General features: G+C 46.0%; 1 protein-coding gene across 4 annotated transcripts in view; it reads right to left on the minus strand.

Moving 5' to 3' along the window:
- The window catches only part of BCAS4 (breast carcinoma amplified sequence 4), a 963,459-nt gene extending 938,708 nt beyond the window's left edge, over positions 1-24,751 (minus strand). For all 4 annotated transcript variants that reach the window (XM_069651167.1, XM_069651165.1, XM_069651166.1 and 1 more), the window contains exon 1: positions 23,282-24,751. In XM_069651167.1, coding sequence (XP_069507268.1) covers positions 23,282-24,295 — 1,014 coding nt within the window. In that variant the 5' untranslated portion in view covers positions 24,296-24,751. The remainder of the gene's footprint in view (positions 1-23,281) is intronic.
- Between the last annotated feature and the right edge of the window lie 1,184 nt (positions 24,752-25,935).

Consider the following 25,935-nt stretch of genomic DNA (forward strand, 5'->3'; position numbering starts at 1 on the left):
AGAGACAAGACCAAAACACTAGACATATTGCAAAAATGTAATAATGGAGCAAAAAACTATAAAGGTGAGGTTACAGGAGGAATTCTATGGGCACCAATTTTTCTACAAGCGAAAGTGACCTCCAAAAATCAGAATGGTCTAATTAACATAGCAGAGAGCACACCACAGATAGAAAAACTAAAACTAGCACCGATATTCCTGAAGCCTGCCACCAAACAGTCTTCAACGTCAATGACTTCGATAGAGGTGAACTCAGGCAGCGGGATGCCTAATACCATCTTGGATACCCAGAATGGAGCGGGAAAATCTGTGGAGATCTAGGTAGCCAGAGGGTCAGTCAATGGGGATATCCCTAAAAATAAAGAACAGCTGGATGTTGTAGAAAATGGAGAGGACGTCATTACGGAATTTGCAATCCCAAAGGTTTGACTGAAACTCAGGGATAACAAGACTCAACACAAATCGCTCAGCCGAAATGCGATCTTGCCCTATTTTAGCAAAGTACCAAATCTCTATCTACTTTCATCTGATGACATTGAGGTGTTAACATTTCCTTTTTCTGGAGACTACTATCTGGCGGAAGTCTGTCTCACATCAAGGAAAGCAAAGATGGCAATTTTGCAATCCACAAAGGATCTGGAGCGATAGTTTACAAGTCCTTTCAGAGAAACCGGTGGAGGCAAAACAAGGAAGCACACAAGAACAGGGGCTTTCGTTGGGCACAGATGTAGCCCACTAGGATAAAAGAGGAAAATCTTCAGGAGACATCATACAAGAAAACGTCCTTAATCTGCTACCAGAGCTGCTTTCGTAAGTTCTACAGAAATTGGGAGTAGGACCCCAGCCTCTTTAGAGAAAAAGCTGTTAAGCTGGTAAGTTGGAACATTCAGGGCTCTAGTGTGTTAAGATCGAGGGAAACAAGAGAAGAGATATTTGGGAGACATGACATAGTAACGTTGCAGGAAATGTGGCTGGTGAACCCAATTGGAGCCGAGGGCTTCACAATTTATTGTCTATCAGCCTCTCAGAAAGCTATGGGCAGACCATCAGGGGGTCTCCCGATGGCTTTTAAAAACTCCACAATACACGCTATCTTCCCAATCTTTGAAAATAAAGTTGGCATTCAGGCCTACAAAATGCACCCGAAATGCAAGAGGTCTGATCCCGACTTTGTCATTATAAATATCTATTGGAACCCCGCCTGCTCCGAACTTCCAGCCTTTCTCTCATTATTGAGTACACTGTTAGAGGGAATTAAGTTGAACTATGGTGACATCAATGTGATCCTGGCAGGGGACTATAATGCGGAATGCATATATGAAAAAGAGAGCTATAAACCTGCGATACCCAGGAGAAATTCTAATAAAGGACGGATTTGGATGGACTTTTTGGGCTCTTGGGGTTTGAACATGCTGAATGGGTCAATTGGGGAGGAGATGGACGCAAATGCAACATGGCACTGGGGAAATTCGTCTTCAACGATGGATTACATTTTTGTTTCAGCGGGTCTTTTCACCCACCACTCTTCTTTGGTGATAAGGAGGGTTGGTGGTAGTGATCACTCCCGCCTGGAGCGGTCATTGCCGGGTGTGTTGGCTGAAGTACCCGACACAAACTGGCAGGCCACAGCAGGTAACTCTAAAGGGAGAATAAGGCCTGCGAAATATAAATAAGACGGGGAAAAACTAAACAGAAAAGTGGAGAGAGTGTCAGACCCAATTTGGAAGGAAAACTGCCATCCGGGGAATTTTATAGAGTTCATCTGGTCTCTTCTCCCGCCGAGCGATGTAACGTGTGGAAAGAGGCAGACTAATATGCATTTCTTTGATGAGGAAACTCGAGAGAAGAAAAGAGAACTCAAGAGTTAAACTTAGAAGGCTGAAAAAAAGAGAACTTCACTATGCTTAAATATATGCTAGAAGCCAAATAAATACGCATAGGTTATAAGCAGTGGTCTGTAAACCGCAAGATGGCCCGTCTACAATCGGACGGACAACAGATGTTGCGTCTGGTTAGTGGAAATAACTCAAGAAACTTCTGGTCAGTTGTGGGCACGCTTTGTAACTTGGTGCCAGAGTCAAAATGGACCGACTATCTAAAAACTTTGAGAACCCTCGGCCAAAAGAAAAGGTTGAGCGACAAGGGATGCCTTGGCACCTCCCGAATGGGCTTACTTACCAGGTCCTTAAAAATAAGTTAAGTATGTGGGCAAGACTTCTAACCTAAGCATTGAAGGAAATCCTTAAACAACATAGGTTCCCACCTTCTTGGAAAACGGCAATAATTATACCATTCTTTAAGGGGGTGACCGGTTGAATCCAGCAGGTTATCGCCCAATCACCCTTCTAGACATTGAAAGTAAAATCTTTATGAAGATATTGCTAAGAGAAATTACAAAATGGGTGAACTCAACTGGGATTCTGTATAGCAACCAAACAGGATTCAGAAGGGGACTCTCTACTACACTGAATGGGTTTGTTTTGAACCTGGTGAGCGAGAATACAACTGCGAAGAAAGGAACTCCACTATATGGGGCATGGGTAGTCCGGTCTAAGGCATTTGACATGGTTGATAGAGCACATCTCTGGAGCAAGCTGAGTAGATTGAGGCTTCCTGCCCCATTGCTAGAGATACTAATTGAACTACACAGAAACACCACTCTGAGGGTCCGTTTGGACGAGCAGGGTCATCTTTCGGACTCAGAGTGGAGAGGGGAGTGAGGCAGGGATGTCTAGGAGCATATTGCATCTAGGCGTGGAAGGAGGATCCACTGGCTAGCCTACGGAGATGAAATTGTTCTACTTGACAGCACAGCGATAGGCCTGCTGTATCTATTAACAAAACTTGACGAATTTGCTAATGAGAATGGGCTAGCAATCAATCCATTAAAGTCTAAGATCTTAGTGTTTAAGCACAGCCAAAAGAAGGTTACATTTTCAAACAGGGTTCTGGATTCACACAAATTTCCATGTGTGGAAGAACTGACATATTTGGGGTACAAAATAAACAGCTCCCCGGCAATTTGTAAAGTGGAGTCAGAGGTGGAGAGAAGGCTTTGCAATGCTTTATTTTATTTTTAAAGTATTTTATTGGCATTTAATTTTGTTAACATTTACACAACAACGTTTTAAGGCTTCATTCTTATAAGGGGTAGGGGAATGGGTATATGTGAAGGAATAAGAAAGAGAGAGGAAAGGAAAACAAATATAATACATCAAATAATGAGTAAACTAACTAAACAACTGGTTTTCTTGCCACTTGAGTGCACTGGGGGTTCAGCCCCGGTTCATTTAGTCTTTTGAACATCAGAGTTCGTCCAGTGTTGGGTTGGCGGAAAGGTATCAAGTCTAATAGTTCTGTGGGTACTTTCGTTGGGTATTAGCTTCAAGTCCAATTCAATAACATTTCGGTAGACGGGGAATAGTTCAGGGGGGGTTTGTCATCCGACGGGGTGAAACACGTCTCGTATTAGTGCTTTCCAGTCTTCAAATGTTGGCTCGCCTCTCCTCCTGCTTTGTCTACTCCATCTCCCCACACCTTCATCTCGGCCCCTGACCAGTGCTCTAGCTCTCTGTACCATCTCTCGAAGTGTGGGCCTCTCAGGGATTTGCATGTCATTGCAATGGCTCTCTTGGCTAGCACACACACCATGTCCATAAATGTTACTATGCGTCTTAATTTGCCTATTCTTGGGTACGTGCCGAGTAGGCATTCTTTCGGGGACCATTTGTATCGTGTCACTCCTGCCCCTCTGCAGGTCTGTTCTACTCTGGTCCAGAAAGCCTGATTCTTCTGGCATCCTCAGAACATATGCATCATCCCCGCTCCCTCCAATTTACATCGAGGACATAGTGGGTGCCAGCCTTATTGATTCTGGCTATTTTTCCTGGTGTCATGTATGTTCCGTATAATACTTGTAGTTTTATTAGCCTGAATCGGGCGTTTCTCGACACCTCCTCTAGGGTATGTTAGGGTTCTTTCCCATTCCTTTTCGGTGGTTTCCTCCCACCTTGTCTTCAGAGTCTCACTTTTGGGGTTGGGTCTATCCGATAGTTGGGCGATAGTTGGGCGTACAGCTTAGATATTGGCTTCCAGCCATCCCCTAGGCTGTATAGCAGTGTGATCAAGGGGTCTATCTCTGGTTCGTCTGGCCACTCTTGCCATTGTGTCTTGGCGCTTTCTCTGACTTTTCTGTACCATAAGAATTGCCCGGTGGGCAGGCCCTCATTTATTTTATTTTATTTTATGTATTTGTATTGCGCCGGTAGCTCTTGAGCTTCGGGGCGTAGAGACAAGAACACGAAAGACAGATGACAAACAAAATACACGTAGCACAAGACATTAGAGCTGCATATTTAACTGGTCAGGTTGTGTTATGTATGTTACTTAAAGATGTGGGTTTTCAGTTGTTCACGAAAGCGTTGGTAGTTGGCTTCCATCCTCATCTGGCCAGGGAGGTTGTTCCAAAGGCCTGCTACGGTTATAGGGAAGGATTTACTCGCCCCGTTTTTGAGTCATTAGCCACCATGGTTTCAATTTCCCTGAAGGTTCCATCTTCATACGTGTCTCCCCAGGTGTAAATACTGTACCTCTCCCACTGTCTCATTTGGGCCAGGTCTGTTTCCCTTTTGCATACTCCTGCTGCTATCGGCATGTCAACAGAGCAGCGGTGCGCCCCTCTTTTGTGCCTCTGGGTTCTGGCCCAGGCCCTCTTGCCCAGCTCTACTAGGCAGTCGGTATCCATAATGTCTCCTTCAAGTGTGCTGGGGCTACATGTTGTCTGAGTAACCTGGTCTCAGGGGTGCCCTCATCGGCCATCCATTTAGCCACATTGCTTAGTTGTGCGGCCAGGTAGTATTTTTCCAGGTCTGGAAGTTGGATTCCGCCTGCTGTGTATGGTAGTGTCAGTATGTTTAGGGATATTTTATGTCTAGTGTTATTCCACAGTAGTTCTCCCAGTAGTTTCTCCAGAACTCAGAAAAAGGTAAGGGGGATAAGTAAAGTATTTTGTGGAAGTAGTATAGGAATCTTGGTAGTACTATCATTTTAATTACTGCAGCTCTGCCCATCATTGGTAATGGTAGTTTTGAGCCGAATTTCATTGATTTTCTGAGCCCATGTACCTCTACCTGCGTGTTGCCACCCTGTGTTTGTTCTGGTGCGTGCCAGATGTTGACTCCCAGATATCTAAAAGGTGTGGGGCTTCCATTGGATCTCTACCGTTGGGGAGATCAGTTTCAGTTCGTGTACCCAGGTCGGCAAAAGGGAATATGCTAGATTTCTCCTTATTGAAGGATATCCCTGACACTTGGGCAAAGTTCTCTAGGACCTCTAGGATTGTTGGTAGGTTGAGGTGGGGGTCTCTCAGGTATAATAGGACATCGTCTGCATATAATGAGATAATATGATGTTCGCCCCCTATTCTAATGCCAGCATCAAATAATTGCTTTCTCATAAATATAGCTAGTGGTTCCAGTCCCAGGATGTACAGCATAGGCGATAGTGGGCAGCCCTGCCTGGTGCACTTTTGATGTCCCATAATCCTGACACCGTCCTCCCAGTCTTGACTCTGGCCACCGGTGACTGATATAGTATCTTTATCCATAGAATGAAGGTAGCCCCCAACCCAAACTGTCCCAGGACCTCCCACAACCACTCCCAGTATATGGAGTCAAATGCTTTTGTGGCATCTAAGGAGACAACTTCATATGATTCGCGTGAGTCTGTAGTTTGTGCCACTATGTGTTGTAGTCGACGCAGGTTCACTGTTGTGTTTCGACCTGGTATAAACACGTTCTGATTTTCGTGTATTAGTGTGCCTATCACCTTGGGAGAGTCTCTGGGCTAATAGAGTTGTCAGTATTTTTATGTCGTAATTAAGCATGGCCAATGGCCTATATGAGACGGAGTCTTCTCTGGGCTTCCCGGGTTTGGGGAAAGACCCTCTCTCGTAAGATTCTTTGAAGACCTCCAAAAGGGTGGGGGCCAATGTTGCGTCGTATGTTTTGTAAAACTCTGGGGGTAGCCCATTGTTGCCCGGGGTCTTGCAGGTGGACAGTGATTTGATTGCCTCGGTTATGTCCTCTAACGATAGGTCCTCGTTTAGAGCGGCTGCCTGGTCTTCATTCAGTGTTGGGAGGCCTATTTCTTCGAGTGTGTCTAAGATGTCCCTTTGAGGTATCAGTGTTGCGTGGCTATAGAGCGGGGCATAGAATAAGGTTGAATGCCTCGTTTATTTCCAGTTGTGATTTGTGAATCTCACCGGTAGTAGTTTTTATTTCGGTGATCGGGTGTTTCGGGTGTTCTTTTTTGCACAACCACGACAAGAGTCTGCTTGGTCCACAATAGTGGCCCTGGTTATGTAATCGAATTTAGCTAGCCTGGCCCATGCATCATGGCATTCATTCTTGATTGTGGCAAGTTCCTCCTCTGTTTCCCTAATTTTGTGCGCCAAGGTTTCTAGCCAGGTGATTCTCTCTTCCCCAGCTTCTAGTTCCTTTCGTAGGATTTTCCTTATACCCGGAGCACTGGCAATGACCTCCTCCCTGACCACTACTTTTAGGGCTTCCCATATTGTGTCCCAGCTCTTCACGGATCCTACATTAATGTCCAAGTATTCTTGTATTTTGCCCCCGAGGTCCTCCTTGAAGGCCCCATCAGTGAGGGCTTCTGCCGGCATTCGCCACATTGGCGTGGGCGGTCTGGGTCCTCTTGTTTTCCACTCCATAAGGAATGGGGAGTGGTCTGATATCGATCTCCCTAGGTAGGATATTGACTCCACCTGAGGTAGGTGTTGCTTGTCAATTAGCAGATAATCAATCCTAGTGTATAGTGTGTGGGGAGCTGAGTAGTAGGAGTATGCTCCATCATTCGGGTGAAGTTCCCTCCACGCCTCAGCTAGGTCAAGATTCTCTAGTACATTGTTCAGTGGAGACTGGGGAGGGGTGGTTAGTGATGTTAAGGGTTTAGACCTATCTAGCGTGCAGTCTCGTGTGCTGTTGAAATGGCCCCCCCACATAAAAAAAAAACCTCACGAAAAGGTGTTAATTTGGCACTTATCTTTGACAGGTACACCGGAATGCCGTTGTTGGGGAGATAAGTGTTGACAATGCATACTTCCTGTTGTTCGATGCTGCCCCTCAGTATCAAGTACCTTCCTTCCGTGTCTATTTCCTTCGAGTGTAGCTTGAAGGACACTGAACCATCGATCCAGGTGTAGATTCCACGTGCATATTTAGAGTAGGGGGCACCAATGCCCTGTCCACCCCACCATTCAGCCATTGTTGTGTGGTCTTCAGCTGCGAGATGTGTTTCTTGCAATAGTGCAATAGAGACGTGTTTCCTTTTCAGGTATGATTTGATTCTGTTCCTACACATATAGGAGCCCATTCCCCCGACATTCCAAGTCATCACCCTGATATTAGCCACCATCGTCGTGTTGCATTATCCTGATCTGTGTCTCCGATGTTTTTTGTTTCTTCATATAAATTGTGGCAAGGAATAATAAACATTTTAAACAGTAACTTAACAAACTCAACCAACTGCACCCAGCAGGTGCGCCTTGCGGGTGGTGCTCACGTACCCCCGCCATCTCTTGGCCATTCCAAGCCATCCCTGGCAGGTTGTGATGCAATGGCAACGTGCCTGCATCAGTCCTTTCATGGGGTCATGTCATTTTGCACGGGCCAGTCAGCATAGTGGCTCTCCCATCCTTGTTGGCACGGGTTCCGGCGAAAGTGATTGCGTGTTCCGAGTAAAGTTTTCCTATAGTACCCTGTTGTATCAGTTTTGTGATCGTGTTGTCGTCTCATCATCATCAGCCATGTTGTTAGGTTCGAGCCACATGTTTGCCACTGCTGGAGTCTCTAGGAAGATGGCTCGTCCTTTATGCATGATCTTAAGCCTGGAAAGGTAGAGTAACATATTTGAGGTCCAGTTGTCTCAGCCTGGCTTTAATCGGAATATAGGAGTATCTTGCCCTTTGGACCGCCGGGGTGTAGTCTGGGTATATTGTGATCTTTGCATTGCCCTTGTTTATTGTGCCTTCCTCACGTGAGTATCGTAGTATCACCTCCCTGTCTGGGAAGTTGAGAATTCTGCCTATAATCGGGCGAGGGTATGATCCCGGTGGTGGTTTTTTATGGAGTGATCTGTGTGCTCTTTCAACGGCAAACCCCTGGGAGAGTTTGCCGGTGCCTAATTCCTGTTGCAGTAGTGTCTCCATGAAGTTCGTGGGGTTGCGGCCCTCGAGTCCCTCCGGCACCCCCAGTAGATGTACGTTATTGCGCCTATATCTTCCCTCAGCGTCCTCAGCCCTTTCTTCTAATATTCTGTTGCACTTTTCTAGCTCCTCCACTTTGGTCCGGACCTCTTTCAGTGTTGTGGTCATCTCTTGTTGGTTTGATTCCGTAGTTGTCACCCGTTCTGCAAGGTTGCGCATATCCTGGCGCATTAATTGCATGTCCGATTTCATGTCCGATTTCACTTCCTCGATCTTGGTATTAATGAATGAACGGAGCCTCGATATTGCTTCTAGTATCTGCTCATCTTTAGTGAGCTCCTCGGGGGCCTTTGGGCGGGCGACCACGAAGGATTCCATGGTGTTAACTTTGGACTTTCCTTTTGGGGGAGACATGCCTCGCCCTGCAAGTTGGGCTCTTGGGTGGTCGCCAGGCAGTGCTAGTCCTCCCGTGCCTCGGGCCTGCGTGTATGTGTGGTTCTGTGATTGCAGTCCAGCCTATGTCTGGTTTGCCCTCTTTTTGCACTCTTGGGCAGTTATGGGCCATTTAATCTGGTGGTGTCTTCCAGGTGACGGATTGATGGTGGTAGGCAATTATTGTTGTTTAAAGCAGCAATGTTTGTTTTAGGATTCTGCAGCGTTCAAGTGTTGTTTGGTTTTGAGCCGGTGCAGTGGCTTGCTTCTTATGTTGCTGTGGCTTCTGGTCTTGTTGCCCCCACAGCTGATCTTGCCAGGTATTGGCCTGCTCCAGCGGGGTTATGCAGTCCCTACTCGCCCGTTTGTTTTTCACCGCATGGTGGGTGGTGCGGGTGCTTTCCTGTCTGAGGTCCACAATGCGCCTGCTCGTACTGATATGCAGGGCTGTGATGTGGTGTGACTGACCCCCACGCCTCTCTTATGGAGGATGCGGATGTGCCTGTTGGCACCTCTGTACCGGCTTTTGCTTCACTTTTTGTGTCCTTCGTGGAACTGGTGAGATGCAGCCAATGTGCCTTGTGCACCGTGCATGGCGCCACTCTGTTTATGTCCAGAATTATTGCCTCCTTCCACGTGGGGGCCCCCTCCAGTGCACCTCCTTTGCGGGCTACCATTCTCACTTGATGTCCCGCAGGTGGGGGGGAGGGGCGGGGCGGTTGTTGGGCACCAACAGGCCGACCACCCTCTGCGTGTTTTGGTAGGGTTTCAGTTTGTCCCTTCCGGGGTTCCATCCAGGCCCGTTCCCACCTTCCCCTTGTTCACCCCACATCAGCGGTTACCTTCCTCCGTGGCCGGGTGGCTAGTCTCTGGCCCCTACGCGGCTTGTTTCCGCTCAAGTTGGTCACGGTCGAGACTGACGTTTGGGCAGCTGCTTCTGGTCTTCTCCGTTGCAGTACTCTGATCCAGCCTGATTGCGGGCCGCCTCCTCCTCCCTTCTGCTGCGCCGCTTCCCACTCTGCCTGGTCCTCCGCTGGCAGCCCCGATCTCCGCTGTCAGAATCCTCACCAATGTCGGGTTCCTCTATGCGGCGAGGGGTCTCACTGCAGTGGCGCTCGCCCCCCTCGCTCAGTCCCACCTCCAGTTGGTGCACAATGCAAGCGCCTGGCCGCTGGTCCTAGGCTGTAGCGTCGTCCGCCATTTTGGCCAGCCCGGCGGGCCTCTCTTCGGTCGCTCACTGTGGGGGATTAGAAGCTGCGATTTTCCTTCGTTCTTGGCACCGGGTGTACAGCGTCGCTTCCCCTGCTATAACATTCGTTCACATCTTTCATGGCTTAATTTCACCATGTTTTTAAGGATCGGGACGGGGAGCTCAATCCCAATGCTTCCTCACATCGCGTGCACAGGCCACGCCCCATGAAGAAGCTTTATAATAAGTATTGCACATTTTCAATCATTCCCCTGATTAAATTTTACAAGGCAAAGGTGATACCGGTTATCCTCTATGGTTTAGAGGCCAAACCTTTGCTTTAGAGGGACAAAACAGAGGCCCTTATCTGGAAATAAGTTCTCGGACTTCCAACAAGCACACCATCGTGGAATTTGAGGTATAAGTTGGGGCTGAATTCTCTGGGTTCCTCGCAAACTGGAAATTGACCTCACTTTACCGGAAGGTTATTACTGCAGAGCATAACACACTGTACGTTGACATCAAAGCTGAGTTGGAAGGCTCAAGGTTTAAACTATTGACATAACCGGATCTGAAATCTAAAAGCCTTATTAGACAACATAGACTCAAACATTGAGACACTGGTTAATATTCCGCAGAAAGTCAAAACAGCAGGGGAAAAGATGCACTGGATCGAAACGATAGCAAAAGTAAGAGAAGCAAAAAATCCAATCAATGGAGAAAAGGCTGGGGTCCTTGTCAAAATATTTGTTAAAATTTCCAGATAGGAAGGTGAGGTCAAATTTTCTGAGAACAAGATTAAACATGTGGCCTACCGGGTAGATCCTGTCCATACGTAAGCAAGAAGAAAAAACACTCAAACTATGTAAGATATGTGAGGTACCGCAAGAACAAACACTGAGACATTTATTAATGTGCTGTGAAGGAACCTGGAATAAGAGATTGTCTCTATTTGGTAAACATGTAAGGAACGACAAGGGGTTAAGCTCGGACTGTTTCTGGAGCAGAATCATTTCAGTTCATGAAACATCATTGACAATTGCTGTAGTACATTTGCTAGAAGGATGTGGGTTAATTAATTGATTTTCCTCTATTCCATTGAAGTAGAACAATCGAAAGGGGATCAACAAGAATGAAATGACTAAAGAGTAACAGCTTAACATACTAATACATTGTTTGTTAATTATGGAATGAAAGAAGTGGGGGCGTGCGAATTAGATTGACATTTTGTTTTTTAAATGTTATTTGTACTTTTAACATGGTGAATTTTTGTAAAGGTTACTTGATAACATATACAAATAAATTTTTTTTAAAAAGTTACAGTAAACTCTTCCAACGCATCGTGTAGATGGACAAACAAAAACGCATTACCAATGGGCGACAACGAAATGCCATTTGTATGGAAAAACTCTGCATTTCCACAACTAATTAGGTCATTTTTACAGAAGAACATTGCACGAGCGGACAAAAAAAAAAAAAAAAAAAAAAAAAAAAAAAATCACACATGCTCCTGTTGATGAGACACCTTCCAACCTCTGGCTCGGAACAACATACATTTGCATTGTCCCATACTCTTCAGATGAGAAAAGCACTTGGGCAGTGAGCAAAAGCCTCTTCACTACATTCAGCAACCTCTTCAGTCGACGGAACAAACCTAAACAAGCCATGTAACCCAAATGCAAGCCCCCATAGTGCATGACAACATCAACACGAGCTGGAGTGGCCAGGCCACTGCAAAGTGCATGCATATCGGCGAAACTGCGGTCATAGACAGCGCTCTACAATGCGCCCACTCCTTCCAAACCGAAATTGCCATCTAAGTGTCTTTCCAGGGCATACTTGTGCAGATCTATCACAAAGGCATCACCAAAAATCAACACAATGCGTTTCTCCAAGTCAGCCAGCCTCACTACGCAGAGTAATGTAAAACAGTATGATTGCCCCTTCCTGTGAATCACACCCTCAGTACCTGATTGGCTAATCCCCACAGTCCCATTGGCTAGCATGGTGAGAAGGGCAGAATGTGGCATGTGCGCTTCTCAAAGTACCGCGAGGGCTGCACCACAGTAAAGCAGGAGCAGTCCTTCTTCCCTCTCCACTATTTTTTGTCCACCACTACCTCATTGGGTACGGGTAAATAGTCCCACACGCATCCACCAGTGCCATCCAAGACGTTTGCATCCAACACTCAGTTCTGCACACTTCATGTACCGTTACAAATTCAGCCTGCAAGTGTCCTGCCATTGCAAAGCACGTCCAGTAGAAAGTTCAGTAAAAGATTTCAAGATTTGTACATCCATATTCGTCCACATGAGCACTCATAAGCACAAAATGGAGGTGTGAATACTTTTTCTGCAGTACGTTTACAACTGTTATAAGTGCCTCTGCGCATGGTATCTGCCACTGAGTGTCCATTACGTTCTTAAAAAGTATACTGTTTTTTCCCCCATACCCTACCATCAAGTGGCACTTCAATGGTATGTGCTTACAATGTTTTCATTTACCCATACCATATATTGTAATATTGAAACAGGAACTCTCTTCTTTCCTTCCGACAATGCTATGAATTGTTTTGCCCACTAACCCATCTCCTACATAAATGGTAAAAATATGGCACCTAAACCAGTACTGAATGCATCTTACCAACCTAAAGCAAGTTCCCAAAAGGTCACTGTCTGCACAGCTGTGGTTCTCTCTAGGCTGGACTATTGCAACAGCCTCTTTTTAAATCTGCCTGCTTCTACTCTCTGCAATTCATCCAGAAGAGGACTGAGCAACTTATCCTTGGCCTCAAGCCCAGGGATCCTATCTCTCCTGGACTGAAATGTCTGCAATTGCTCCCAATGGCTGCAAGGAACACTATGAATTCCATCTGCATTATGCACAAGGCCTTCTGGGCCCTGGGACCTCAATACCTTCAACTCTCACTTCCTATACATCTCCCTGCTCAAGCTCTTCCCTCATCCGCCTCCAACTCCGTCAGGGTAAGTCCCTTCTGCAAGCAAGCACTAGGGGGTAGATGTCTTCCTCCGGCTGGGGCCTCCCTCTCCAACAACCTCCCTGCCTCCCTGACACTTGAGGAGAACCATCGCCGGTTACGGAAGCACCTCAAAGTCTTTCTCTTTGTGTCTGCTTTTTCTCCTCCTCTCCCCGGCTGACTTACTGGCTGAAACTGATTCTGTACGGGTTACCTGGCCACTATCTGATGTCAGGCTCAGGCCACCTCCCCCACCAGTCGTACCTCTGCACTGCCTTTCTGGCAAACCCTGCACTTGGGGACTGTTTTCTGTATCCCTAAGAGTTCCACCACCACCACTTCATGTCTGCACTTATCGTTGCACTTGGCACAATCGGGCCATAATTTTACTTATTGTCATTTGTTCTTCTTCCCATGTACTGCACTTTCCCCTCCCCCTACCCATGCAGTTGGGTGATCTGAGTGACACCTCGCCTAGTAGGTTTGTTGTCTCCATCTCCCCTCCGTTCCCCCTCCCTTGCCTCAACGCGCCTTGCAAAACTTGTGTATAGGCACATTATAAATGCCACATCATATGATATCATACACACATTGCATTCATACAACGGGATGCCTGAGACTTACCTTGTACACTTCACAGGTTTTTTTTCTTTTTCCGCAGTACCCCACTCACTATAAACTTATCAAAAATGATCGCACAAAAGCAGAACTGATTGCACATTGCCAACTTCAAACAGGTACATACAGTGCATGCATACAAACAAGATGCCTGCCCCTTACCTTGCACACTTCCACCATAGGCTTCTGCCCTCGTTGTACAAAGAGACCTTCTGCCACAGTTTTTGCATACACACCACAACCACAAACCTTATTGAACAATGTCTTACCTCCACAGTCCCATTTCCATGGCTCCCATCCGAAACTGGCCAGATGTGGCATGTGTAATCCTCAAACTACTGCAGAATCTGCTGAGTTTTCGTGCTAAGAAGGGGGGGTGAAACAGGGTAGGGGATTGGGTCTTTGGTGGTCAGTCTGAAAGGTTTTTTGGTTACGTGCTTCCAAACAACCTTTTTAGTTTTTTCTCTTTATATGAGTTTCTGTTTGCTTCTCCTCCAATTTTTACTGATTTAAGGTCAAAGCATCTTGCACAGTGTAAAAGAAAATAGTATTGCCAATGGCATTCAAAGAAATGCCAGTTGCATGGAAGCAGTGTATATTTTGCAACTTCATGCTCTCATAGTGGGTGGAGAACATCCCATTAGTGCACATAAATGCAGACATACTTCTGTTTATAAGACACCTTCCGAGCACGGATTGGGGACAAATTACACCGGCATGGTCCCATACTGCTCTTGGTGGAATGGTTGAGAAAACAACCTTTGCAGTGGGAAAAATCTGCATCGCTGCATTCATCAACTTCTTTAGGTGACGTGGCAAACGTCTACATGACACGTAACCCAAATGTAGACCTCCATAATGCACCACAACAACTTGAACAGTAACGGTAGAGGCCACATATCTGCAAAGGCGAACCATCCCGCCGAAACTGCACGCATAGAGACTGGCCCACAAAGTGTCCACTCCTTCCAACCCGAAATTAGCAGCTACGCCTCTTTGCAGGGCATACCTGTGCCATGATCCCCACAGTTCCATTTGCATGCCCACCACGCTCACAATGGCAGGATGTGTCACGTGCACTTTCCCAGCTACAACAAGGGCTACACCCTAGTAAAGCAAGGACAGTCCTTCTCCCCTCGCCATTGTTCTTCCAGCACTCCCTCATTGAGTACTGTGAAATATTCATGCATGCAGCAATCACAGCCAAGAACTCTGCCTCCAACACTATCATTTCTGTATAGCACTCGATATTTGCTGTTGAACACTGAGTACACGTCGCATGTCCTTCCAAAGCACCTTCACTACAAAGTTCTGGAAAAAATCCATGATTTCAGCATCCAAAATCATCCAGATCGGCACCCATCATGCCTTCGACCATGCACAAGAGTCTACTGCTTGCGCACACCCAGCACAACATAATGGAGCAATGCATGCGAACATGTGGCTAGAAACTACAATCCACAAACGTAACATAGCCAGCTGCACTTCTACCCAACCCCAGTACCATAACGCAGCGATACATGGAAACATGTAACAGGTAGCAGATTACACAAACATACCTCTGCCTCCGCCACCCCTACCCACTTCCATTCACAAAGTATTGTCACTGCCAACCAAACCACACAATCTTCACAACATTGGGCCTACTCCCAGGAAGATACACAAAATAGAATATCCAAGCACATAGAAGATTCACTTCAACCCTACCCTCTTCTGTACTGACAGTGTTCCAACTCGGCACCCAGTGGGCACACTGCAGGACTTTTCACTGCACAATCTCCAGCCATACACCAAAAACCATAGGATGTTCTCTAGGCTTGACTATTGCAATAGCCTCCTCCTGAATCGTCTTTCTTCCACTCTGTGTCCTCTCCAGCTAATCCAGTATAGGGCAGCAAGACTTATCATTGGCCTCCAACCCAGGGACTGCATCTCTCCCGCCCTAAATAGTCTTCACTGGCGCCCGGTTGTTTCACGGATGAAATTCAAATCCCACTGTATCATCCACAAGGCTTTCTGGGGCCAGGGACCACATTATCTGCAACTCTCTCTTACTAAATATTCCCCCTCTAGACCCCTACGCTCCTCTGGTACCAACTCTTTGTGTGTAAGGTGTTTTGCTAAACAGAGGGCAGGAGGTCGATGTCTTTCCTCAGCTGGCTCTCTTCTTTGAAACAGCCTCACCCTTCCTCTTCGTCTTGAGTGTGACTTTCTTAAATTCCGGAAGCTCCTAAGGACTTTCCTCTTTACCTCTGCCTTCCCCCCACTCTCCTCTGCTAATCTCATAGCTGCTTTATTGGTGTTCAAGACCCTTATGCATGACCTCCCACACCCAATCCCCCCAGCTTCTCTCTATCTCTATCCTCAACACTTGCCTCGGCTCACCCTCCACCCTGGAGGCTCGCACTTCCCTGCACTTGCTGCTCACCCGTGAGCACCAGTGCACCTATCCCATTCCCCCTCCCTTCTGCACTTGCACGTTCTGAACACTCACAAGGCATAGTAGGTTTGTCGACCCCCTCCCACTGTATTTTGATCATTGTTACTTCCCCTTGTCCCCCCCCTATTTCCCTGTGGGCGCTTTGAAACAGTACTTAATTCCTGTACAAGCGCCTAACAAGCAAACAATAAATACAATAATATTATTACTGCCTGATCTCAAGGGGAACCTTGGGGTAAAATCTAATCTTTCAGTTTGCATTAATTGCTAGTTGCAAGCAAATATAGATAACAAAAATCATTCACTTTACGCCCATAAAATAAATAAATAAATAAATAAAAACTACGTAGAATGTATATGTCTTTGTGTTCCACCTACAAACTACGAAAATACTCCCACTATAAATGATCATCTTCCATTTTGGCTGGAGATGAAGAGGGCTAAATCATCATTCAGGTTTCTTTTGAAAGCTTTGACTGACATTATGTTATACAGTAGTAAAGTATTGTGAATGTTTCATTATTGAATTAAGTAAAAAAAATGTATTAAGTTGTGTTTAAGAATAACTGATTATTGAAAAAATGTTTAAGAGTGGGGATGAAAAACAGGATTTAACTTTGATGTTTTAGGTCCCCAACACATGTTTTTATTATTAATTCAGACCCTCAAGTTTATAGCGATTTTGCGATCCCGCAAAATGCCGCAAAAACTGCCGTTTTGCACAAAATGCCGCATAAACGGTCGTTTTGTGCAAAAACAGCATCTTTAAAAAAGTAATCTGCAAAAATTACTGTTTTAAAAACAATAATACTCAGGCTGCCATTCAGGTGGCCTTTTTCACCTCCTTGATCAAATAAAGTGGCGTTTCTATCAATTTAAAAGCGCATCCCTTATTTCCAAGCAAGATGGACTTTTAAATGTGCAGAAATTGTAGGCAACCCTACGCGCACTGCATGACAGGGTCTTTCCTGACCCTGTCATGCATTTCTTTTAAAGGTATGAATCGCTGCTGTGTCGCTTGCATTTCTGTTCCTCAAACAGGATAAAAATGCATTTTTTGGGTCGCATTTTACAGTGGTAGGCACCTGGAGGGCCTGTCCCAGTGAAAGGCGCTGGGAGTTTGCAGAACACTGTCGGGAGAGCGATTCTATTCAAAGTACTGCCCATTTTGATGACAAAAATCGATCGAATGTTACAATTTGACCTATCTCGTCCAGTACTATTTGATAGATTTTTATAAATACTGAACATGTGTTGCGGGGGGTGTCACTCGATCCCACATGTTCAGTATTTTTGGTCTAGGGTGGTTGCAAAAGTGTTTTCCCCTTTTACCTAAAAATTGGAGGTGGGGACAGAAAAAAAAAAAGAAAATAACGAAAAAAGGACCCTTCGGAGTCGGATCCGACCCGCGTTAGAGGGACGGATCTGGCACCGCAGGGTTGCAGGGGAAGCGGCAGCGACCAAGCAGTTAAGTAGGGGAAGGGGTGGGGTGGTGGTGATAGGTACATTTTGGGTTGTTTGGCTGAAGTGCAAATCAATTTGCAGCAAAATTGACTACGGTCAATTCCGCCGCAAATAATAACACTTCGGTCAAACAACCCAGAACACCATTCAAGGCAGCTGGCCAGCGCACAATTTGCGCTACAGCTCAAGCCTGTGGAAATGCGCCAGTCACCTTTGAGAATAAGGTGACCTGCTCATTTCCAAAAATGGGTTGTCTAAAAACAGCATATCCTCCGTTCTTTTTTTTAAATGCCCCATTTTTTGAGGAACTGGGTCAAAATCTACATTTAAATGTTTTTTTTATTTTAATTTTATTTTATTTTTATTGAAAAACTTCAGTTTGAATTCAAGAGACAAACTTTTGTTTCAAACAAGAAAATCGATTCACAAAACAAGAAATCAGCCAAACAAAGAAGAAACAGAAAAAACAAAGTGGCCAACGAAAATAGACTCTGCCAGTCTTCTAAGGTAGTCTCCCACTGCTAACTCTATTTGAGAGAGTCTACTTTCAAGATCGAGTCAAAATAATTCACGGTTGCACATACAAGTCTTGTATTGCTTCCTGAAATGATCCCCCCTCACCACCTCTCCATATCTTCATCCAGAGGTGCAAAGTTGCCCAGATGTAATGAGCGTTGTCTGACAGTTTGAGTACATTCGATTAGCAGATGTTTGGCTGTTTCAATTGACTGTTTGCAGAATCGGCAGAGATTGTTGTCAATAGATTTGTCCTTTCTTTGCCAAAGAATTTCTTTGGTTTTTAGAGCATTGACTCGAAACCTTAAAAATTGGTCTTGATGATGACGAGATGGACAGTGCAATAGATATCGCGCTGGTTTGTTTAAATTTCCTGTGAACGCCTCCAGTTTCTTCTGTTGATTTTAGTTTTGACCTTGATTCATTGTTGACAATCCATGCCCAGTTTTCAAACTTCTTTTTTGCAAGCTGTGGGAAATTTTGCAACTCTTGATTGCTTATTTTTGCAGCTGTAAGGAAAGCCGACAGTTTGCGAAACCATAGACTGAGAAGGTCACATTTATTTGGAATACAATTATTGGCAAAGATTTTGTATGCCGGAGCCGGTGATGCGAGGGTCATTTTTCGCATTGTTGAAATTAAGTTCCAGACCACTCTCATATGAAGAGAGTTAGTTGCTAGTTTGTGTCGCAAAATAGTTAGCGGCGTTGCCTGTGGCAGCTGCAGGACTTTCAGCCAAAAGCGTCCTTCCAAAGCATGCCAAGTTTGCACACTTATATTCCAACCCGCCTCAGCCCCAAAGATTATTGGGTTACCTTTTGTAAGTAGAATTTGAGAATGGGTTCCAACGAATATTTTCCAAAATTTTTGTTGATTTTTACAGCTTGTATTGCAAACTTCGACATTTTGGATGTTAGTTCTGCAGCCCATTGTTGTTCGCAAATGGAGTTGTTGAATTGTATCCCCAGGTATTTTATTGAGTCAACAGATGTTAAGTTGATTTCATCAATTTTCCACCTGAAACCTTTATCTTTTTTGCTTCTGATGTTTCCAATGGACATAATCTTAGTTTTTTTGAGAGTTTATATGTCCCTGTAGGATTTCAAGCCCGATAGGAGACGCTGTAATCCAATTTGGGTTCTGTCCATCAGAACCAGGTCATCCGCATAGACTATACAATTAATTAACATTTGATTTATTTTTAGTGAGAAGCATAGAACTTTGTTCACATAGATTGGAAGATCTGCTAGAAATAATTCTGCAGCTAGGGGACATCCTTGCTTAACACCCTTATGGGTCGCTATAACTTTGGATAACATTCCGCTGTTGTTTAGCCGGACTTTAATTGAAGTGTGTTCATGAAGAGCAATGATAGGCTCTAAAATGGATGCCGGACATTGCCATTTTGACAGTTTTTCCCATTATAAGCTTCGATTCACACCATCGAACGCTTGTTTCATGTCGATGAAAGCTAGGTAAATCTTGCCGTTCTTGTTTAAGGTTTCCAGCTTTAGAATCGTCAAAATTAGCAGATTTACGTCAACTCCGGTCCCTTTCGTAAATCCAGTTTGCAGTATGTCATTGATCTGTGACATCTCAGCCCATTTGGCGAGTTTGAGGTGCAAGTTCGACCCAAAGATCTTTCCAATAGTGTCGAGCAGGGCAATTGGGCGATAGTTGTTCGGATCGTCCCAACTGCCCTGCTTGTGAATTGGCACCACAATCGCGGATGACCAAGATTCCGGCAATTCTTTGGACCGACTGATTTTTATGAATAGATTGCCAATAAAGTCAGCCCATTCACTTAGATGTTTTTTTAGATCAATATTTGAGATCAAGTCGGGTCCAGCAGCACGTGAGATCTTAAGAGCGTTGATACCACAAACAATTTCATCATGTTCCATCTGCACATCCCACTGAGTGTCAACAGAGCTCACTAGTGCTGGAGCCTCAAATTCCGTTTTTTTAAAGACCAGAGAGAAGTGCCTGCTCCAAACGTCACCTGTTATGGTGTTTGTTGAGATTGGGTTACAATTAGAAAGATCCATATTCAGGATCTTCCAGATGTCTCGTGTGTTTTTAGTCATAATCAAGTGTAGCATGTGCTCTGCGCGATCTTGCTCAATTATGACTGCATGTGACTTTGCCCAATTTCGGTAGATCATGCGTCTTGCCTTTATTGCTTTTTGAACGTCCAACTTGGAATTTCGCTTCCTTATAAGTCTCAGATCTTTCCGCAAGGCCTTTTTTGGCTTCATGTAGGACCTTGCAGTATATGTGGCGATGAGTCCGACCAAGGTTTAATGAGGTTTTTCGAGGGATGGTGAAATCTGTCAACAGTGGAATATAATCAGGCCTTTGATTAGCTGGCTTGGTCATTAGTTTCGCCCCAAGTCGTTGAATTTGATTGCTACTTAGTCGCAGACGATTTCCGCGACAGTTTGTTTCTAGTAAAACTTTGAGTGGATTTGTTGGCAAGTTCGTATCCATCATAATACGTAATTGAAGAAGGCTGTGATCACTGTAGTTCATTTTCTTTATTTGCAGATCCACTATCTTGTGCACCTGGTTCCTCGAAATCCATGTATAGTCGAGAATGCTATGTGAAGCATCTCGATACTAAGTTGGTTTGGCAGGCACGTCTCCTTTAACGTTTCCATTTAGCATTACAAGGTTGCGCACACCCATGGCAGTTTGCCATCTTTTTGCTCTTTCATCGAGCGCCTCATTTTCGAGTTGCTGGTACTTTTGCGAAGAATGATTATGGTAGAAACACGTGCAATTCATATCACCACAACAGATGACTGTTAGGTTGTTGTAGGCTATCATCGCGTCATCAATTAGTTGTGATATTGCAGAAATAAGGCCATCTGTGCTGATCTTTAATGGATTCCAATAGATGTTTATAATCAATAAGTGAAGTTTCTCTGTGGTATTTTTTCCATTGTGTGTATGATGGTTCCTTGCACGTACGGATTTGGATTTATTGGTATCGGAGATGACCAAGATTGAGTTATTCTTACCAATGTAATTAAGCCCGAACTTGGGCGACCTTTGGCGTTTTTGACTGCTGTAATTAATAGAACAGTGAATCCATCACAGATGGGCGGTGTACAAAGCCATGTTTCTTGCAAACAAATGATGAAGATATTTTCAAGTGGTGTCTCAAAATCATTGAATAGATGTTTAAAGCCATGTGTATTCCAGGATAGAAATACCTTCGGCTTTCCACTTTGAGCTAGTCATGGCTAATGTTGTTTCCTTGATTGGCTTTGGTTGTATTTTTTCGATGTAGCATTTCTTTGTGAGGACTGAACTGGACTTGAGGACATAGTGATGCTCATTGACTGTCTTAGTGCATCCGAGTCAATTGGTTTTGATTGTGGATTTTTCCCCACATTTGATCTTTCAACTCGAATAGACTCGTCTTGATCCTGTTCCGGTGAGATTTTGAAGCCAAAGAATAACAGTTCATCAACAGCCTTTAAAGTGTTTTTTTTTAAATGGTTACACTATGAGAGAGAGGGAGAGTGATGGGTGAGATGTGAAGTGATAGGCAAGAAAGCAGAGGGAGAGCAGTGGGTCAGAGGAGGAAGCGCTGCACAAGAGAACAGAGGAAGCAGTGATGCGGTGGGCCAGAAATCTGAGAGCGAGCAGAGGTACAGAAAGTAGAGGGAGCGTGTGGTCAGTGAGCCAGAAAGCAGAGATGAGCGGTTGGTGAGCTGTAGATTGGGAAAAAGGATGAGGGAAGAGTGCGATAGAATGGGAGAAAGGATGCAAGATGCAGAAGCAGCACAAAAGAATGAAGGACTGTATATTGCGGGAGGAATTGTAGAGTGTGAGGTTTGAGTTGGGAGTATGATTTGGAGTGTGGCAGGGGCTGGGCAGTGCAAATTGTGACTTGACATTGTGACATAGCACGTGAGTATTTGTATGACAGAGTGAGAGGTTAAGGAATGCAAGTTGTGATGGATAGTTGGTGAGAGGTGTGTGGGTGTTTGGGGGGGATTGGAGAAGATAGAAGGGGAATATTTTCATCATTACAACTGATAATGATCAATTTAGTTCATACTATTAAATAGGCATGAACATTAAAGCAGAAATGTAGCCAAATCAAACACTGTTCTGCCAAGCCAGAGACATCTGGGACTCTTCCTATTAAATTAATACAAAAGATACATAATGATACCCTGACTCTCTTGTAGCCTTGCACTCTGCCTATTTCCTGCAATGTGGCAATCTTACACCCTCCAGTTAATACAAAATGTCCCGCAAAAATACTGCAATAAATAAAGGTTTGTGCCGCAAAATTTGCCATTTCATGCCGCAAAATGTGTCATTTCATGCCGCAAAATCCTGGAAGGTCTGAGTATTTATTGAGTCTCGGTATTTATCAAACCTTTTTTACAAAGTATCAACATCATAAGGAGAAGAACCGTGTAAATATCAATATGTTATGCATATAAATCAGGCTAAATGAGGAAATCCATTTAAAACATCAAGCGGTTCATTGCAGAACAACATGAGTGCAGTAATGCATGAAATACGTGCTGCTTGAATGCTACTAGCCCAATATGTCTCTGTCTTAAAGCATGGACGGGCTATACAGAACCCGTTCAAAATAGCGAATCTTCGCGCCTACATGTCTTGTACATTCCATGCATAATACGTGTTTGTGTCTGAACTGCAGAGGGTTCACGGCAAAATCTGCAGGGAGGGGGCAGAATTCTGGGTGTCGCATAGAGCGCCCCAATGAACACTTGCCTCTTGAGCAACTCACAGTGCGCGCATTTCTACAGAGCCCGTCTCTTCATCAGGGAAACGCGTGGTACATGTTTGCGAAACTGCACAGTGCGGAAGTGTACAAACAAACTAACACGCGCGACACGTATTCCTAATAAGGACATTTCTTTCTTTCCGTATCTCCATTAAAGCTGTGTAAGACTCTTTCCTGAATTCCTAGAGCGCAATGAATTGCTCTCAAGTAAGGGGTGACCGGATCGACATTAAAGTGGTGAGTGGTTTACACTCGTCCCATGTAGGCCGCCCGCTCCCTTTATGTTTTGTGTTGTTGCGTCATATTTTTTATAACTGCTTTTATACATGTGGATCTGTTTTGTAAAAAGGTGGGTTAACACATAATAAAGTAAACTGAAACGAATGCATCTGACATACCAGAAGCGTTCGTCCTGCGGTGCAAGCAGGCGCCAGACTTAAGAACGGAATCAAGAGAACCGGTTCCACGAAACGCTGGCAGAGCTACAGTTTCAGTGACTAAATAAGGACACACGTGGTGTTTTGATTCACAAACTATTGACCATCGTACCTGTGCATGTGCGTGGGCATTATAGTACCTTTGTTCCTTCAAGCCAGTCATGGCCCGCATCTAAGCTCTAGGCGAGTGTCCCTCATCCCCATCCTTACCTCTGCGATGGCGTCATTCGCCATGAAGTAGGTGAACTGCTTGGCGGTTGCCTGCTGCGCGTCTCTCACAGCCTCCGCTTCCTGCTCGTGGCTCCAGCGCCCCCTTCCCTGCTCTTCTTCTGTCCCAGGATGCTGCTGCACCCCCCACTGTGCTTCTTCCTCTTTTATCCCAGGATCATGCCGCTTCTCTATCCCGGGTCCCTCCAGCTCCTTTATCCCGGGTTCTTCTTCCTCTTTTTCTAACCCGGGATAGTTCTGCTGTTGTTGCACCTGTTGCTCCATCCCTGAGTTTTGATACACTTGGTCGGCAGTCGGGGTGCCACGATACATAGTGTTTTCGCGGGCATCTTCGCCGTCTGCACATGGCGTCTTGACGTCAGCTCTGCACACACCATGCTGCCCCCGGGCGTCATGCCGCTCTTCGGGCAGGTGCTGCTGCTCAGCAGCGTCATCATCCTCTCCACTCGGGTGCTGCTGCTTCTCTGCCTCCCGCTCCTCTCCACTCATATGCAGCTCCCGCACTGCCCCTGGGTCCTTTCCACTCATATGCAGCTCCCCCACTGCCCCGGGCGCCTCTCCACTCGTATGCAGATCCCCCACTGCCCCGGGCGCCTCTCCACTCATATGCAGCTCCTCCACTGCCCCGGGTGCCACTCCACTCATATGCAGCTCCCCCACTGCCCTGGGCGCCTCTCCACTCATATGCAGCTCCCCCACTGCCCCGGGCTCCTCTCCACTCATATGTGCCTTCTCCTCGCCACTCAGGCGCTGCTGCTCCTGTGTATCTCCCCACAGGTTATGCTGCACTGTTTCTCCATGTCCCCTCCCACTCCTGGGCTGCGGCTCTTCTGTCCCACGCCCCCACCCCTCCCTGAACTGCTGCACATCTGCCCCACGCCCCTTCCCACTGCCGGGCTGCTGCTCCTCTGCCCCCTGCCCCTTTCTTCTCGCGGGCTGCTGCTCCTCTACCCCATGTTCATGTCCTCCCCTCTGTTGCGGCGGTTCCTCCTCCATGGAGAGTTGCTGCTGCGGCTCTGCCAGCTCAGCCTGCTCTTTCACGCGTGGCTGCTGTCCTTCCACCGCCCACTGGCAGAGACCTCTAGGGCAAGGCAGAGCTGAAGGACCCACTGCCAGCTCAGCTCCAGGAGATGCTCATGGCTGGGTTCACGACGTGTCATTTCCTTTCCTCGCAGCATCCAGCCCCCCTGGGCTGCGCTTCCTTCCTCTCGGTCAGCAACGGTGATTACGGTGCCTGCGTCTTATCTGGGGCAGTCACAGTGCAGGCTGTAAGGGCTCTGGGCAATCACTGCAAAGTTCTGCACCGTGTTAGTACACAGTTCTAGCCACCTGCTCGCGCTCCCACGGAGAGAATCACTCCGAGACCACCGCAGGTGCACTATTCACTGGCAACTGTCATCAGCACCCCAGGGACGGCATCCGAACTAACAAGGCTGCATTCCACCAAGAGCAATCACGCAGCCACTGCTGGTTAAGTTACAGCCTTGCTCAACATTTGCAATGCTGCCATCTCGTGGCTAGCACGGGCTTTTCGGATTCGGATTGTTGTCTCTCAAGTTCTTCATAACGGAATGAAAAGAGGTTGCTTGCTTTTAGGTCATTACAGTCATATGATATTAAAGCAACAGCCGATGCCCCGCTCGGCTGTAGTTTTCTAAACATGCTTACTGTCTGCTTACTGGAAATTAGTATGTTCTTTGAATGTTTTTTTGTAGAAAAGACTAGTGCAAGGATGACTGCCTTCAAACGTTTGGACTGAAACGAGGCTCTAGGTGTAATGAAGATTACCATATTTACTCAGGGCAATATTTTATATATGTACAGGTGATGTATACTTGCTAGTGGATTTCTGTTTGCAATTTTCATATGCGGGTGTGGTGGCCTCAAGGAGCACAAGACACTGGAATGGGGTTGAGGCGTTTATTGAGACACCTTACACAGACAGGGCATGGGTCCGGTACTCACAGTTCAGTCTCAGTGGATCAGTGAAGTTGATTTCACTGCACTGGTAACCAAGCAGCTGGTCCCAACAACTTATCACTTGCTAGAGCCCCCACGTGCCTTACCCTCAGTCATGGCATTATGCCCTGCAAGTGAGGAAACCTGCCTGACTTCACAGGCTGCCTTTGAGGAACTGGCTCTCTACTTCTAGGAAGGAGCGCTGGGACACGACTGTCCTCCTGGTCCCTTGCTCAGCGTCTGCTGCGCTTCCGTCTTGCTGCGGGCTTCTTTTGTGTGCTCTTGTGAGTTCTCGAGCTCCCGACATCTCACTTAGCCTTTTGTTAGAAAGGCTTTGTCCTAGTCCATGATGAAGTCTGTGAATCTGGTTGGCTTTCTTCTTTCTTGTTGGGGTCGATTCTGGACAATGGCTGCCTTGGGGGAAGGAGTGTTCATGCGAGATGTTTTGCTTGGGGTTTGTTCCGCTGGGGTTGCTTCTCGGTGTAGGTCTCGCACTGAGGGTATAGGGCTCATGAGGATACTCTCATTTTGGTTTCCCTCTTCCCTAACTTCTGTATCCTGCTGCTTAGGACCATCGGTTGAACCCCACGGGTCATTGCCTTCTCCCATTCCCATGGGAGGGCGGGCTGTCAGCCATTTTTTCTTGTACACAGCCACCCTTTGTAGGTTCCACCTTT

This window comes from Ambystoma mexicanum, chromosome 3p (assembly GCF_040938575.1).
Source record: "Ambystoma mexicanum isolate Mex_15411 chromosome 3p, UKY_AmexF1_1, whole genome shotgun sequence".
NCBI classification, from domain to species: domain Eukaryota; kingdom Metazoa; phylum Chordata; class Amphibia; order Caudata; family Ambystomatidae; genus Ambystoma; species Ambystoma mexicanum.